We start from the raw sequence: 15,881 nt of genomic DNA on the forward strand, positions 1-15,881 counted from the left end.
CATACATCCTTTTACTGCTCCTCAGTTTCCAGTTCCCCTTCTCTGGGCCCCACGACTGACATCGTAGCCCAGGTGATAGTGGAGGCCAGCGACGATGCTTTTGGAATCCTCCAGCTGTCGGCATCTGCTGTCAGTGTGGCTGAGCACTACGTTGGGCCCATAATAAACGTTACGCGTGTTGGTGGGATTTTTGCTGACGTATCAGTCAAATTCAGAGCAGTGCCTTTGACCGCCAGAGTCAGTAAGTCTGCAGTATAGAGTTGAATCCTTATCTGTGATTTGTGTGTGAGCAGACAGGCCGTGTTCATATGTATGTCCATGTGTGTACTCCTACAGGTGAGGACTACAGTGTAGCCTCCACTGATGTGGTCCTCCTAGAAGGGGAGTCCAGTAAATCTGTACCCATCTATGTGATCAATGATGTGGTCCCTGAGCTTGAGGAGACCTTTCTCATCGAGCTGATCAACCAGACCACTGGAGGAGCTCTGCTGGGGGAGCTCACACGTGCCATCATCACCATTCTACCTTCTGATGACCCTTTTGGTGCCTTCGGTTAGTACGCATTATCCAGGATATGTTTCATTCTCTTCATATTTAATCAAGTTCTTAACATTATTTTATTTCTACCTAGTCTTCCAAGCTGTTCCAGTTACTATAGAGGAACCAGGATCTAACTCCAAAGAGGTCACACTGCCAATAGTGCGTAATGCTGGTACCATTGGCACAGTGGTTGTCCAATGGCGGGCCACTGTCAATGGTAAACTAGCAGTTGGGGACATTAGACCGACATCGGGAGAGGTGAGTTTTGCTCCCGGAGAGACCATGAAGACGCTCCGGGTGGAGATTTTAGCCGATGATGTACCTGAAATCACTGAGGTAAGAAGCTGACAATGATAGAGCTTTTGTGAATTATGTGAATGGTACATCCTTTGAAATATTTCACATGATACACTCTTCCTGTCTATTCCAGATAATTAAGGTGGAGCTTACTGGTGCCAGTAATGGAGGAAACCTTGGAGCTGATGCATCTGTTGACATAATAGTGCCTGCCAATGATAACCCATATGGGACAGTCTTCTTTCACCAATCTGTTTACCGCATTCAAGAGCCACTAGAGGGAGTTTATAGAGCCAATATTACTGTCCACAGGAGGTACTTTTAATTAATGTTTTCTTCTGGAAGAATACTTTTGTTGTAAGTATTTTTGTGTGCCCCTACTAAAATTCCTTTTCCACCTCCATTTATTCCAGAGGTGGCCACTTTGGACGCTTGGAGATCGTGTACAGCACCTCTGAGATTGACATTGTTGGCTTGGCTCAGGCTGATGGCCAGAACCTGCTCATGTACTATGACCTCCCAAAACCAGGCGTGCCATCCACCGCCCCCCTTAGGACGGTGAACATCACTGGTCAGAGCGACCCCCTGGCTGCATGTGCTGCTGCTTGCCTGAGAGAGCGTGCATGCCAGGCCTTCTCTCTGTCAACAGGGGTGACCCCAGCATCTTGCACTTGGGTAACTTCGGGGGCTGGCCAGCTGACTTCTAAATCTCAGGTTATGACTTATGTAAAAAACGTCACTGCAGCTGCTGTCCTGTTCAGTGCTCAGGCTGTGGCAGGGAGCGATTACACCCCTGTGACAGCTCAAAGTGCCTTCATGGATGATGGGTCGGGGGTCGCCAACCTCTCAGTCCCAATCTTGACTGATAAATTCCCTGAAATGGACGAGAGCTTTTCCATACAGATCTTAAAGGTAAAACCCAATCACATATATATTAACCTGTGTTATTATTTGTATGTTTCTTTTACGTGCATTTTATTTTAGGTTTGTGGCAAACTGCATAACAAATAATTGTTTGTATTGTTTGAAGGTAGAGCTGATAAATCTGACTGTGGCTCAGAAGAACCTACCCTCCATTGGCCAGCCAGACAAAGCTGTGGTCACTATAGGGATGAACGGCGATGCGTTTGGCGTGTTTTTGATATACAGCCTCAGTCCCAACGCCACCAACGAGGGGCTCTATCTAGAGGTTCGAGAAGAGCCCGGTGTTGTCGTGCCCCTGGTTATAGAGAGGAGAGGAGGGAATCTGGGCACTGTCACTGTAGAGTGGAGGTTTGTTGGAGGAAAGGCCACACCTGAAGCTGACTTCACTGGGACTGGAGGGACTCTGGTCTTCAATGGTATGTGGATCACACAAGAATTATGTAAAAACCAACATCTCAGAATTCATTTGGGACAACATCCTGTTAAATCTTCATTGGTTCAGTCTATCATGGGGTTCTTGACTTGACATTTGAAGGTGTTTATCTAACAGTGGAGGGAATTAAAAGAACATTAGCATGTGCACGTAACTACTGCTGCATGTGCTTTCTGCCTACAGGTGAGCTGAAGAAGACAATAGAGATAGTAATCAGAGACGATATTGAGCCAGAGGACAACGAGAGCCTCATGATTGGTCTTGTTAATACGGAGGGAGGAAGTCGAATCCTGCCCAGCTCTGACACTGTAACCATAGTGATACTGGCTAACGATAATGTGGCTGGGATAGTAGGATTCCATCCAGCCTCCCGTTCCATCATCGCCAGAGAAGGTGGGTAGCCATTTCTGATGATTTGGTTTGGATATTCGGTCTATAGCGTGTATGTCTAAGCTCATTATCACTACCAAACCTTTTCCACTGTTCCTCATTAGAGATGTGCCCTAATTATGTATGAATGAAATGTAACGGCATGCACTCATAGTAACAGCACTGAGCAACGACAGGTGGAGCCTGTGGTTGTCTGTCATTATCTTGAAATTTTCTATGCATGAGCGGTTCAAGTCTCCCTCAGAAGAATCCATACAATTAGGGAGCTTGAGTTGCCTCTATTGGCATCTACAGAATAAGGATTCACATTAGAAGTCCATGCATGTATTCATCTTTACAAACCTGTTTAAACTTAGGTAATGGCCAAGGGCAAATTCACATCAGTCAAATGTAGATTTCAAACTGATTAGGAAGGGCTTATGCACTCATAAGGGTTAGAGTTAGATTAATCTTGCCTTTTGAGTATAAGGGCTGACTGTATTATATTTCCTATTACAGGTGAGAAGCTGTCCTTATCAGTGTTGAGAACAGCTCCTGGTCTCGGTAATGTCACTGTGGACTGGACTGTACAAGGGCCTCTTGTACACCGGACCTTCATCCAAACCTCAGGGACACTTTTCTTTACTGAGGTAAATACATTTTCTTAGATGAAGATCATCGTTTATTTTAAACTCATAGTTAAATATATGTATTGCACTGTATGGTGATGCAGACTTTGGCACAGACCAGCAACTGCAGAGCTTTTAGAATCAAATAAACAGCTGATGATTTGGTATCTCCAGCAGTAACTGTGTATTTGGGGTGTGTCTTCTACAGGGAGAACTAAACGACACCATCGTTCTGCAGCTTCTTGATGATGCCACTCCAGAAGACAAAGATGAATACAAAGTTTATTTGTCCAACATACAAACCTTTGGTAATGCATCTGCTCCTTGTGGTTGATAGTTGTACATGAAATGAATTCACACATAGCTCAGAGTTGTTGCACAGGTTAACTTTGCCCTGACTTCCACACAGGTGTTGTGGTGACAGGCCATGCTGCTTTGGATGTTCAGGGCAGTGAGGCGGTGCTCACTGTGGACACCAGCGACGAGCCCTATGGACTGCTGACCATCGCCCCATCATCCCTTCGGGTGACCACAGAGGAACGGGACCGAACTATAAGCATTTACGTCAATAGAGAGTTTGGAGCCTCAGGTCAGTGGGTCAAGTATGAAACGCAAGAATATGTACTCTTTTAATGATTTGTGTGTATATCCATTGTTATCCTTTACCTTGTAACTGATATTATACCTAAATGCTGTGTACAGGAGTGGTGAATATCACCTATGAGGTTATAAAAGGTTCGCTACAGGACCTGTCCCAGGTGGAGGGTGCTCTTGCTGACCCAGGAAAAGACTTCATCTCTGGTACTGGTTCTGTCATCCTTCAGGATGGACAGACCTCTGTTGCCATCCCTGTCACCATACTGGAGGTAAAGACTGTGGCTGTCCACATTCTTTCATTTTCCTATTCACCATCATCATCCTGGTCACGTTATTGTGGCATGATTTGTCCTTTCACTGTGCCACATCATTTATTCTTTTACTTCGTTTTGATTGCTATAAAGAGAATCTGCATCATCTGTGGTTTGCAATCGTACTTCTTTCATTATAATCACAAAATTAATATTTAATCTATATGACCTCTTATTCTCTTCCTGATGCAAGCTCTACTTCCTCAAAGCAGATTTGTTTAAATGTGGAATTTAAAGGTTTTCATTTCCATTAATTTAACTAGGACGATATCCCAGAGCTCCAGGAGTTCTTCCTGGTCAACGTAACATCAGCAGTACTCATCACAACTCTTGCCACAGTTCCCCAACTAGGTATGGAGAGCTGATCTGAATATAAATAATCTTTATTGATTTCCACAACTGTTCTCTTTGTTCCACTCTCTTATTTATTTCTGATGTATGTTTTATATTTTGTGTAATTTTATGAAATTGCTTTCCTTCTTTTCTTTCTATAATGTCTCACCATTTGCACTGTTGATGAGTAGAGGTTGTGTATTGCACATTGCCAGGTAAACTACACATTCATATGTCCACAAGCTTTGCTTAAAATGTCATGTAGTTTGAAGCACTATTTCTGTTTGGTACATGCGAGTACAACATTGTAGTTGACTGTCAAAACACACCATGAAAGAGCTTGGTAGTTACTGCTACTGCTTTTACATAATCCAAACCACAGTCCACTTTATGAATGAGTAACTTTAGAAAGTGATGAGTAGACAGAACACTCCAGGCAGAGCAGCGCTTGGAGGCTCCCAGAATACTATCAGCCTTCTGCATGGAGACACGCGGTAAACACCGCTCTTCTGCCACTCTTTTGGCAGCACTCATTATGTGGCTTGGATGGTGAGATTGATGCTTTCCATGATTGAGGAAGCCTTGGGATTTGGTGGGAGCTGAGTAGCACTGTGTGGTGAGCAGAGAGAAAGCCAAACTAAACCCGTTGCTGGCCTCCCAGTGTCTTGGCCATAGAGTGAATGGGGGAGGACTATTCAGGGGGTCATAAATCAGTCCACCCGAAAGACTTGGCTGCTCAGCCTCCCAAGCCACTTACAGGAGACGCTTCTTAGTTGTTATCCTTTGCTCAAATGTGCCATGACGGACGTTAGGTCCTTAGCAGTTTCCTCTTGCTGTTGTTGCCTGCACTGTAGTTACAGCCCTGAAGTCAGCGCTAATACCTCTAATAATGTACTAATAACGCAGTACAGTCATTTTAAACAATTGACAGTCTAAAGGTGATCATATTTTTCCTCATATTTACCTCAGACACCCAGGGTTTGGTGGCAGAGGTTAGCATTGCAGCTAATGATGGAATCAGAGGAGTCATTGAATGGACAAACACCATGTAAGAAATGCACCCACCAATAACACATCCTATGCTGATTTGCACATGCTCGAAATTAAGTTTTTCTTATCCAAATGTGTTGTGGTTTCCAGGTTTGAAGTGAATGAAACAATCATGGGATTGACTCTAGTGGCCTACAGGAACAAGGGGACATATGGAAACGTCTCTCTTTTCTTCTACGCTCAAAATCTTGAAGCTCAACTGGGACTGGACTACAATACCAGTGAAACGGTCAGTGAAACAGAATTCAAACATTAGACACAAAACCACAGACCCACACACACGTACTTAGACAGCACAACATCTTGTACTTGTAGTAGCATTAATATCCAGAAGGATTAAGTCAAGGGCAACTGTTCATCCTGAGATGAAAGCTGAAAGGCTCTCAAGAATCTAGAGCAGGTCCAGTTGCCCTTGACTTTGCCCTTCTGGATATACCATGACTGTAGATAAAATTAAAACCCGTCTGTCTCCCCCAGATGCTCCATTTTGTTGATGGTGAAAGGTATAAGTTTGTAGAAGTGCAGATCATCAATGACGCCATTCCAGAGGGAGCTGAGAGATTCCAGCTCATCCTGTCCGAGCCTTCACCTGGGCTGGAGCTGGGCACCAATACCACAGGTAGGTAGGAGGGCAGAACAGAATTCAGCTTCCAGTGGACAGACAGTGGAGCATCAGCCTCGTGCATATTCAGTGAAAATGTGCAAACCAAAATGTGAAATTCATCATCAAGACTCTGTAGAGATTTGGGTTAAGAGGGTTAGGAGATTAACAACATGTGAGGTTCAAGAGGTCTTATACCAACTGTTTATCGCTCCAACAATTTATTCTTATCCACCCATACTGTAACTAAGATGTTATTTTCCCTAAGCTACATGTCTCTGTTTTCTTATAGCAACGGTGAATATCCTCGCTAGTGACGATGGACATGGCGTCATTTCCTTTAACACCAGCGAGCATTTCCTATTGAGGGAGCCCACGTCTGTGTCGGGGCTGAGTGAGAGCGTGGCCGCCCTGTACGTGGTTCGAAACCCTGAGGAAGGCACATTTGGCACCGTAACTGTTCAGTTTACCATCACTGATGCCAACGGCAGTCTAGCAGAGGGCGATTTGATGCCAGCGCAAGGGTTTGTGGTGCTGGAGGATGGAGTCAGATTTAAGGTGAGAGAAAGTAGATTTTTATTGGCTGTGAAGAGCTCAAGCTAAGAAATGGTATTCTATAGTTCATTTTAGTGGTCAGTATATACTTGTTTGTTCAAATATCAATTTCAAATGCGTTTTATGTTTGAAACAGCATATACATTTCTTGGTTTATCAGACTTGTCGTTTGTGTCATTTCAGATGCTGGAGATCTGGGCTGTCCTGGACGCTGAGCCTGAAGGGAACGAAACCTTCACAGTGACCCTGTCCAACCCGACAGGAGGTGCACGACTGGGTGACCAACTCCAGACTCTTGTCACCATCCTGGAGAACCTGGCTCCTTCTGGCTTGTTCCGCATTGGACCTACTATCAACAGGTGTTAATACCGTTTCACCAAAAGGATCAGAAGCTTTGAATATCTTCAACACGTGCAGTATATAGTGTCACATGCATGTGTAGCTGTGAAAGTGCATACAAATACACAAGGTCACTCACAGCTATACTCATTTAAAAGCATGTTTGTGTAGTCTGATTCAGTGTGTGTTTTCTGAACAGAACTAACACAGAAGTGGTTGCTGAGGAAGGTGGCAGAACAGTCTTCCTCACCGTGTCTCGCAGTAATGGTCTGGAGTCAGCTGTCAGTGTGGAATGGGAGACGCAGGGTGACACAGCTACTGCCTCTGGTGAGACCCAGAAACGTTTTCATTAGAAGTCACCCCAGCACTCATGAATTCCCCTCTTTTCTTCAGTTATTCTTTCATGATTTTTGATGATTTTTTTAATTTTTTCTTCCAGAGGGTCACCTCTCAGTGATGGGTGTGTACCAGAGCTTTGAGGACAACCCCACCTCAGCTTGGTGCTCTCTCCCTGAAGGACCTTCCTTCCTGGCTCTGAGGCTGGATAGGAGACCCGTTGTTGGATCTTCCTACACTTTGGCCACTCTGTATCGGTGGCAGGGTGTTTTTGTGCCAGTAGAGGTAGGCTGACAGCAGGATTATCCCTCAACCAGTACACAATATCCCTACTATAAACACATATGACTGAGGGTAAATAACAATTAGCTGATTCACATCATGTTGTTAGCATACAAACCTCTCTGTCTTTCGGTCATTACAGTCTGTTAGGATCCAGGAGCCCAGCTCTTGTGTTGGGTTTGCGGTTAATGGTTCTACCTACATAGGCGTCACACATAACGGCCCTCCCTTCGCCCCTGCTGCCAACCTCAGCATCTTCAAACTGCAGAAGGACCTCAATGTCACACTGGTGAGTATAAACTTCAGTTCATGGTACACCATTGGTGTCACATTTTTGTACATTGCTGTAACCCTGTGGCATTGTTTAGTGTTACCTTCATATGATTTGAGGCAATCTGATGTCTTTAGGAGCAAACCTTAGGTGTTGAAGCTCTGGATGTGAAACACTTCTCCACTGAGGGCAGAGATTATCTAATAGCATCAAGCCAGGTGAGGTTGACCATCCTGCTGTTTAGACAGATCCGAATTGTTTTCAGTTATTTCAAATCATTAAACATTGGAGGAACTGGAAGAGTCTTATACACCTGAACTCAAGTTTTGTGTTATTATTCGTTTCATGCCACAGATTTTTGTTTGGACTGGAGGCTCCTTCACCCTCCTACAGACTCTTGACTTCGAACAGGACATCCTCAGCGTAACTCCATTCACTCATGCAGATGTCCCCCACCTGGTGGTGTGCATAGACAGACAGAATGTTAGCTGCCTCCTGCTTCAGTGGACCAATGGAAGATTTGAGAACCTACAGCCTCTCCAGCTCACCGGCAGAGCCACTCAGGTGGAGACTATCAACACAAGAGCAGAGGACACTCTCCTGTTGGCTGTGATTGAAGGTGACTTGTCTTGCTTTAATGTCATATACCATTAATGGATGCTGTTATGTGTATTTCACCTATTTAAGTAGCTCTTTGTATTTAAACATATGGAAACTGATGTGTCAAGCTAGATTATTAATTTTCAAATGTATGTGCCAGTTTTTGCAAAAGACTGCTGCGCAGAGATTACATATTTAAAAATGGCCTAGAAGTGCATTTAGCCTCCGGTATGTTAAGAGGATGGTTGTGTTTTTGCAATAATGAGATGCTGTTTTCTGTGGTTGTACTTTCTAGTGGATGTTTCGGCGGTTAGATGTTGGTTAGGATAGTACAAACAAATCGGTGTTACTTTAGAAGGCGCACAGAAACTATGTGTCTGCTACAGAAAAAACAGCCTTGTTATGTGGTCTCGGCTAAAACGACAAATTTCACAATGGAGGCCAGATCATGTATTTATACTATGCTCTGTATATTTTGATGAGACATAATCCCTCTGAGTCTGCAAAAGCAGTGAGTTTTCTTGGTTCAGACCTGTTGTGGGTTTACGGGAAAGGCCTCAGCGTGGAGCAGAGCCACTGAGCAACTCAGAGGTTGTAATTTGTCAGTCTTGGGTGTGTCAGTCCGACTGGTCCTTACTTTACATAAACATGTCGTTCTAGCGTGAAAGAAACTTAATCTGTGTGTGTTTCCGTGCATTCCTGCATCTTTCTCCAGGTCTCTCTCCATCCTGTGAGGTGTTACGGTGGAGCTCCGGACAGCCTTCACCACAGCTTTATCAGTCCATCCCTCACCCAGACCTCACCTCCGTTCACCCCTTCACTGCCTCTTCTGGGATCAGTAAGCACCAATATCACACCTGCTTTGTTTGTCAGCTGTACTATTAAAATCTATTGAACAGACATCCTGATTAACTCTTTTTCTTCCTCATAGCTTGTGTCGTGCTCACTGGAAGAAATGGCTCGTCCCTGTACTCCTGGAGGTCTGATGTCAACCTGCTCGCCTTGATCCTGAGGGCCCCTCCAGCCATTAGCTTCCTCTCTCTCATGGTCCCGTCCCTCAACACCACCAAGACCCTCTTGGCCTCCACTGAGGAGAATCGCTCCACTGTTTATGAATTCACTTCTGTCTCTAATCAGTCTGATTTCATACCCAGGTATCCAGAAGTCAGAGAGAGAAAAGCTCAGAAAGCAAAAACTGCTTGGGGAGAAATAAGTCACAAACAAATGAAACATGGTGTGTCTTCTGTATTTCCTCACATTCAGTTTTGGGGAGCTGCACTTTGCTCCAGGTGACAGTGAGCTCCAGATAGCCGTGAACATCATAGATGATGACATCCCAGAGGAGCAGGAGTTCTTCCAGGTCGGCCTGAAGAATCCTAAGGGCGGGGCTGAGATTGGATTTGGTGGTCAGGTGACTGTCATTGTCCCAACCAATGATGATGCCCATGGAGTCATCGGCTTTGCTCAGGTAAGCACATAAACCTTTTGATATTAGACAGCTTAGACAGTGTCATTCATTACAGCCATTGTGTCAAACTTAACTTAGACCATATCAGAATAATTTCAGTGATATTTTTTAAGCATTATGTAAATCTATTATACTTTTGAAATTTATCATCATTACCTCTCTGCAGAATTCTCTGTCTGTGGAGGTGGAGGAGTTGGAGCAACACCATCAAATTCCTCTCAGTGTGGAGAGGAAAAGAGGGACTTTTGGCAGACTGACTGTTCACTGGGCTGCCAGTGGCAGTCTGCCAGACATTTACCCCACCTCAGGAGTGGTGAGGACACCTTGACCTCGTATCATAATTAAGTCACAGTCCTGTATGTAGTCACAACATGTTTGAAAATGAAATGCTTATCAAAATAAATAATGGCAGCTTTATGTTTTGTATGTTTTATGTCGTAGGTGACGTTTTCAGAGGGCCAGTCGGTGGCCATCATCTCACTGACAGTGATAGCAGATGGTGTCCCAGAGCTGAGGGAGAGCATCACTATCACCCTCATGGATGTCACCACTGTGGGGCTGCAGGACCTTCGACAGGCGGCAGTCATTGACAAGCAGCGGGCACAAGCTCTGCTCATCATCCTACCAAATGGTTCTCCCTACGGGGTGATTGGATGGCATCTGGACTCCCAGTTTACACTAACACAAGAACCAGAGAGTAAGAATGAATAAATGAGTGACGATTTGTCAGTAAATGTGTGTTTTTACTGGATCACAGTGCAGACGAGTCTTATTTACTGTAAAAACTTTGCTCCAGAAACGGTTGCTGTAAGTGTGACTGGTTGCTTTATACCAACCAACTTTTTTTTATTTTTTGCATGAGGTTTTTTTAAGGAGCTATTACAGTAATCTCACTTTGAGATTTACTGTAAAGGAGATCTGCAGTGATTTCCAGGATGTGAAGTAATTTGGGATTTGTCTTAATCTGTGTGTTGGAAGCCGGCCCAAGATGTAAGAGAAGTCGAGCAACATACCTTAATGCTGGCTTTCATATATTATTAGCTGAGCTGTGAAGGATTTTTACTGTTTCAGGTTGTTATTGCCATCTTCCGTGACATGGCAGGTCTTGGAAATATCATTTTTATGTTTATTGGCTTATGTAGCCTCTCTGTTCTCCCAACCCACAGGGATTCCAGTCAATGTGACTCTCTCTATAGTGAGGGAGCAGGGCTCTTCAGGAGAGGTGGAAATCCATTACCAGACCAGGCCGGCCCTGTACCAGCCCCCATCCAACCAAGCTACTGCAGGACAGGACTACACCCCCAAAGACAACACCATCACCATGATGAATGGTGCTACCGTGGCCCTTGTCACTGTCACAATCCTACCAGTAAGGAGAGAGCTGAGTGATAGAGATGGTTATTAAATCTACTTGAGTAAAGAATCTTCCTATTGTTCATCTTACACCTCCCACACTTACGCCCATTCAGACTGCTCATGCAGATTGCCACCTGTTTCGTGCCTTCAGGATTAAACATACATACAGAAACCAGCCCAGCTAGTGACCATCCGAAGACAAGCCTGTAACAGTGTAGGCGGGACAGCAGGATAAATCGAGCGCTTTGCCTCCTCGTCTCCTCCTGTTCCATTCATCCATAAACTATCCTTTCTCTTGCCCTTCTTCTCTCATTCTTTTTTTGCCTAGCAGACACAGTTGTGGGCCTTTTGACCAATTTAACCTTTAATGGAACTTGTGAATTTGTGTTATTGTTGTATGGAAGTTATATAAATCTTAAAATTACTGCTGATTGCACAACAGCAGCTATAACCACAGAAATAAATTCAGTGACAAAGACTATAAATGAAATTGTGAATGCTTTTCTAAGAGAGAGCATCTGTTCGTACACATGCATGTTTTTCCATTACTTAGTGTATGTGTATGTACGTGTGTTTTCTTAGGATGATATCCCAGAGCTGGCAGAGAGTTTCCTGGTAAACATTACCAGTGTGGAGCTGGTTAGTGGGTCAGTGGGAGCAGGGCAGCCCAGTGTTAAGAGGCCTGGAATGGAAGTAGCAGAGGTCACCATCCAGGAGAATGATGACCCTCGAGGGATTCTGCAGTTCAGTGTGTCTGAGGTGAGCACAGGGTCCTCTCTACGACTTGGACATGAACAAGACTAAATGTACCAAAAAGATAATTAATTGCCAATAATTTTCAACCCTAATGAAACATAATTTCTAAATATCTTCTCAGGATATGACTGGAATCATGCTGGCATATGAAATACCGCCACCAGACAATGTCCTCCATCTGTCAGTGGTGCGACTCGCTGGTACAACTGGGAGACTGGTTATCTACTGGGAGGCTGAGCCAATCACTGCTGACCTTAATGATTTCAGCCCTGCATCTGGCAACATCACCTTTCAAGATGGGCAGGTAATTGTCCTTTTTTAGATTCGGCCCTGCTATATCACATCAAGCCATGATGTGAGACTTTCTCACAGGTTATTACAGGTTATTCCTGGTCTTAGCTTGTGTTTCCTCTCCCATATTTTCAGAGAGAAGCCACAATTGCCGTCACCATCTTGGATGATGCACAGGTGGAGGCTTCGGAGACCTTCAGCGTGAATTTACTGCGTGTGATTGGTGGAGCTCGACTGGGAGAAGTGACCTCTCTAACTATCAGCATCCCACCCAACGACTCACCTCTCGGACGATTTGGATTTCAGGAACTGGAGGTGAGTCTAAACTACTTATACTTGAGGACACTTTCTCCATCAACACATTTGTGATCTGAGGACTTAAACTAACTTCCCATACTTTGATGCCTCCCCATTCATCAAAGCATAAACACCATTTTAAATCCTTCTAATATCACAGTGATCTTGAGCTTATCTAAATCTACCTATTCTCTCTCAGGTTACTGTCAGTGAGCCAGAGTTTGTGGACGATCCGGCTGCGGTGGCATCACTAGCAGTTCTACGTAGTGCTGGAGGCGAGGGGGCAGTGACACTGGGGTGGCAGCTGGAGGACCAGGCTCTAGATGACCTTTCACCTCTCAATGGAACTCTTGTTTTCACTGAGGTACAGTATGAAAGTGGTGGTGTCACTGTCCCACCACATATATCAAGCAGTTTCTTTATGTAGTCTCAAATATTTTTTGTAATTCACAGAGTGAGTCTATGAAGACATTTGTGATTAGAGCCCTCGCTGACACTCTACTGGAAGGAGATGAGCATTTCACTGTCCGGCTGTTTCCTGCTGACAGTGGCGCTGTCATCGACCCCTTAAATGGTCAGTATTTATGAAAGAAATGTCGCACTGTCCACCAGTGAATCAGTTCATTTAAGAAATAGACAGTATTTCCAGGAATGTCTTTCTCTTCACTACCTTGGTCTGTCATGTACTCCTCCAGGCATGGCCACCATCACTATCAGGGCAGACAAGGCTGCCCTGGGGATTATTGGAATAGCTGAGCCTTCCAGGAACATCCTCATTGGAGAACCTCAGGGAGACTACAATGGTAGTGCCATGATCAGGTGAGATAAATATCAAACTGTATCACTAACCTGGGAAGACGAATAAGAGGTTTAAAATTCGCTGCCTCTGTTTATTAATGGAGAATGTAATGTGAAAATCCTTGTGTATATTTGTGTGTATCCCCCAGCCTTGTGCGAGGGCCCGGTGTGTTTGGAGAGGTCCAGGTGTACTGGAATATCACTCCAGCTGTGGTTTCTGAGTTTGAAGTGATTTCTGGCACTGTGACCATGAGGGACAGACAGTCTGTTGCCACCATTATTCTAAAGGTAATGAGTAGTATAGATTGCAGGGTATACATGTGTCTCTGTGCTTTCCATAAAAACATCCTTGTCATGTCCATCATGATACCAGGCCATTGATGATGAATTCCCCGAGGAGCGCCGTGAGTACCAGCTTACGCTGACCTCTGCCACATCTGGACTAGAAATCAGTCCCAGAGCCAGACATGCCAAGATTATCATGGCTGCCAGTGACAACCCCCACGGCCTGTTCTCCTTCACCCAACACCAGATCAGGGCAACTGAGGAGCAGGGGATGGTGAGGTCAACAAACTGTGACTGATACATGGAGTCATGTGATATAGTGTAGTTAGAAACCTAATCCACAGCTATTTGATTTTCTCCCTTTACCGCAGGTGAATGTGACAGTTAATCGCTCCTTTGGCAGCCTGGGCAGCGTGTGGGTGACCTACCAGACCTCAGGCAACACAGCGGTGAGCGGAGTGGACTTCGCTCCAGCTTCAGGACGGCTCTTCTTTACCCCAGGCCAGACCTCACAACAAGTGATGCTGCATATCCAGGATGACAATCTTCCAGAGTGGCCTGAGATGTTCTTCCTCAACATCACTGAAGTGGCGCTCATCAATGTCAGGTAAAGTAACTCGACAAGGTGGAGCAGCTTAATAACTGTTGGATAGAATTTTTAATAATATAATAATAGCTGAATAATAGCTTGTAATAGGATGTTGCAAATGAGGCTGGAGAGTCATAGTCATTCATAATGTAAGCAGTGTAGAACCTTCATTTAGTCAAAATAGTTGTTGGTGTGACTGTCAAAGGTTTCTTGTCAGTGATTCTTCATTCTGTGTCCCCCTCTGGTGGTCAGTGATGTGGACTACACAGTGAGGGAGTCAGGTCTCCAGCAGGACCAGCCTCCAGCTGTAGGCAACATCTCTTCTCTTGCTGTGGTCATACTTAAGAATGACAATGTCGAGGGTATCCTGGAGTTCAGGCAGGACTTTGTTGACATTACAGGTAAGAGTGCAAACAAACTCTACTTGGAGCTGTTTAAAAGATTATTTGCTTTATGTGAAATCCATGTTTTCCTCTGGCTGTCTTTCTTTCAGTCGAGGAGGATGTGGGCTCTGTGTTGATCCCAGTGGTGAGGAGAGTGGGCTCATATGGACCGATCTCAGCTCAGTTCATCTCTAGAGGCCTGAGCGCAACCCCTGACCTCGACTACATCCTGAATAATGGCTCAGTGGTGTTCATCCATGGCCAGAATACCAGCTACATCAATGTCACTATTATCGATGACATGGACAGGTGGGAGCAGAAATTAAAATTTATTAAAATAAATCTTAATAAGATACATCAACTTAACTTGGAAAGACATTCGGCAGTGAGCTGAACTGTAGAGAAAAGAAAAAACATGAATTTGAGAGTATAATGCGTGAAGATGTTATTTTATTCCAGTTTAACACTGAAATTATCTCCCCCAGCGAATATGCAGAGATATTTGAGGTCCTGCTGGTTGGAGCTACAGGGGGAGCAGTTCTAGGTTCTCAACGTGTTGCCAGGGTGACCATCTCCAAAAGTGACTCTCAAAGTGGGATGGTTCGCTTCCTTAACGAGAGCCTAATCACTGTGGTCAACCCTAACTCAACTCTGAAACTCAGTCTTGTTTTGGAGAGAGCAGGGGGCCTCGTGGGAAATGCAACGGTATGAGGAACGACGTCTCCAGCCAGAAAAGAAAAGTTCTCTCAGCTTCTCTTCACGCACAGTCACTGATTCAAACTGGTTTTACCTTTTGACAGGTTGCTTGGATCATCCGTGGCCCCAACAGCAGAGAGGTCCTTCCTCCTGTCAATACAGACATCAGAGAGCCTGTGAACGGGTCCTTCTCCTTCAGGGATGGAGAGGAAGGGACGCGCTCCATCGAGCTGCGGATTCTCCCCCATGGGGAGGTGGAGGTGGAAGAGACTTTTGTTATAGAGCTCAGCATTCTGTCCGGAGAGCTGGATGTTGATCCTCAGGCTGGTTCCGTAACACTAAAGGTACTGTGACACTGTGTTGTGTCGTGCATGCTGTGTTGATTTCACCATTATGAATCAGTTAAGATCGCAATCACTTTTTGCCAAATGAAACCTGGATGCAGTCTGCAGCACCTTACTCACCCCTGCTCTCTCCTAATGCTATTTTGTCTCC

General features: G+C 44.8%; 1 protein-coding gene across 3 annotated transcripts in view; it reads left to right on the forward strand.

The window, feature by feature from the left end:
• adgrv1 (adhesion G protein-coupled receptor V1) overlaps window positions 1-15,881 on the forward strand; it is a 103,563-nt gene that overhangs the window by 33,559 nt on the left and 54,123 nt on the right. For 2 of the 3 annotated variants that reach the window (XM_076730479.1, XM_076730481.1), the window contains 42 exons: window positions 26-241; window positions 337-552; window positions 632-876; window positions 971-1,152; window positions 1,251-1,749; window positions 1,868-2,177; window positions 2,378-2,587; window positions 3,083-3,213; window positions 3,401-3,500; window positions 3,602-3,781; window positions 3,895-4,058; window positions 4,364-4,451; window positions 4,625-4,648; window positions 5,403-5,481; window positions 5,574-5,712; window positions 5,961-6,102; window positions 6,377-6,642; window positions 6,823-6,998; window positions 7,178-7,305; window positions 7,418-7,599; window positions 7,739-7,885; window positions 8,005-8,085; window positions 8,222-8,486; window positions 9,183-9,305; window positions 9,399-9,621; window positions 9,731-9,935; window positions 10,102-10,248; window positions 10,377-10,632; window positions 11,102-11,304; window positions 11,874-12,050; window positions 12,169-12,351; window positions 12,474-12,653; window positions 12,835-12,999; window positions 13,089-13,209; window positions 13,331-13,454; window positions 13,583-13,721; window positions 13,807-13,992; window positions 14,090-14,325; window positions 14,560-14,708; window positions 14,801-14,999; window positions 15,176-15,395; window positions 15,491-15,730. In XM_076730479.1, coding sequence (XP_076586594.1) covers window positions 26-241; window positions 337-552; window positions 632-876; window positions 971-1,152; window positions 1,251-1,749; window positions 1,868-2,177; window positions 2,378-2,587; window positions 3,083-3,213; window positions 3,401-3,500; window positions 3,602-3,781; window positions 3,895-4,058; window positions 4,364-4,451; window positions 4,625-4,648; window positions 5,403-5,481; window positions 5,574-5,712; window positions 5,961-6,102; window positions 6,377-6,642; window positions 6,823-6,998; window positions 7,178-7,305; window positions 7,418-7,599; window positions 7,739-7,885; window positions 8,005-8,085; window positions 8,222-8,486; window positions 9,183-9,305; window positions 9,399-9,621; window positions 9,731-9,935; window positions 10,102-10,248; window positions 10,377-10,632; window positions 11,102-11,304; window positions 11,874-12,050; window positions 12,169-12,351; window positions 12,474-12,653; window positions 12,835-12,999; window positions 13,089-13,209; window positions 13,331-13,454; window positions 13,583-13,721; window positions 13,807-13,992; window positions 14,090-14,325; window positions 14,560-14,708; window positions 14,801-14,999; window positions 15,176-15,395; window positions 15,491-15,730 — 7,646 coding nt within the window. The remainder of the gene's footprint in view (window positions 1-25; window positions 242-336; window positions 553-631; window positions 877-970; window positions 1,153-1,250; window positions 1,750-1,867; window positions 2,178-2,377; window positions 2,588-3,082; window positions 3,214-3,400; window positions 3,501-3,601; window positions 3,782-3,894; window positions 4,059-4,363; window positions 4,452-4,624; window positions 4,649-5,402; window positions 5,482-5,573; window positions 5,713-5,960; window positions 6,103-6,376; window positions 6,643-6,822; window positions 6,999-7,177; window positions 7,306-7,417; window positions 7,600-7,738; window positions 7,886-8,004; window positions 8,086-8,221; window positions 8,487-9,182; window positions 9,306-9,398; window positions 9,622-9,730; window positions 9,936-10,101; window positions 10,249-10,376; window positions 10,633-11,101; window positions 11,305-11,873; window positions 12,051-12,168; window positions 12,352-12,473; window positions 12,654-12,834; window positions 13,000-13,088; window positions 13,210-13,330; window positions 13,455-13,582; window positions 13,722-13,806; window positions 13,993-14,089; window positions 14,326-14,559; window positions 14,709-14,800; window positions 15,000-15,175; window positions 15,396-15,490; window positions 15,731-15,881) is intronic. The other variant, XM_076730480.1, reaches the window with a different exon arrangement.

This window comes from Chaetodon auriga, chromosome 5 (assembly GCF_051107435.1).
Source record: "Chaetodon auriga isolate fChaAug3 chromosome 5, fChaAug3.hap1, whole genome shotgun sequence".
Lineage (NCBI taxonomy): Eukaryota > Metazoa > Chordata > Actinopteri > Chaetodontiformes > Chaetodontidae > Chaetodon > Chaetodon auriga.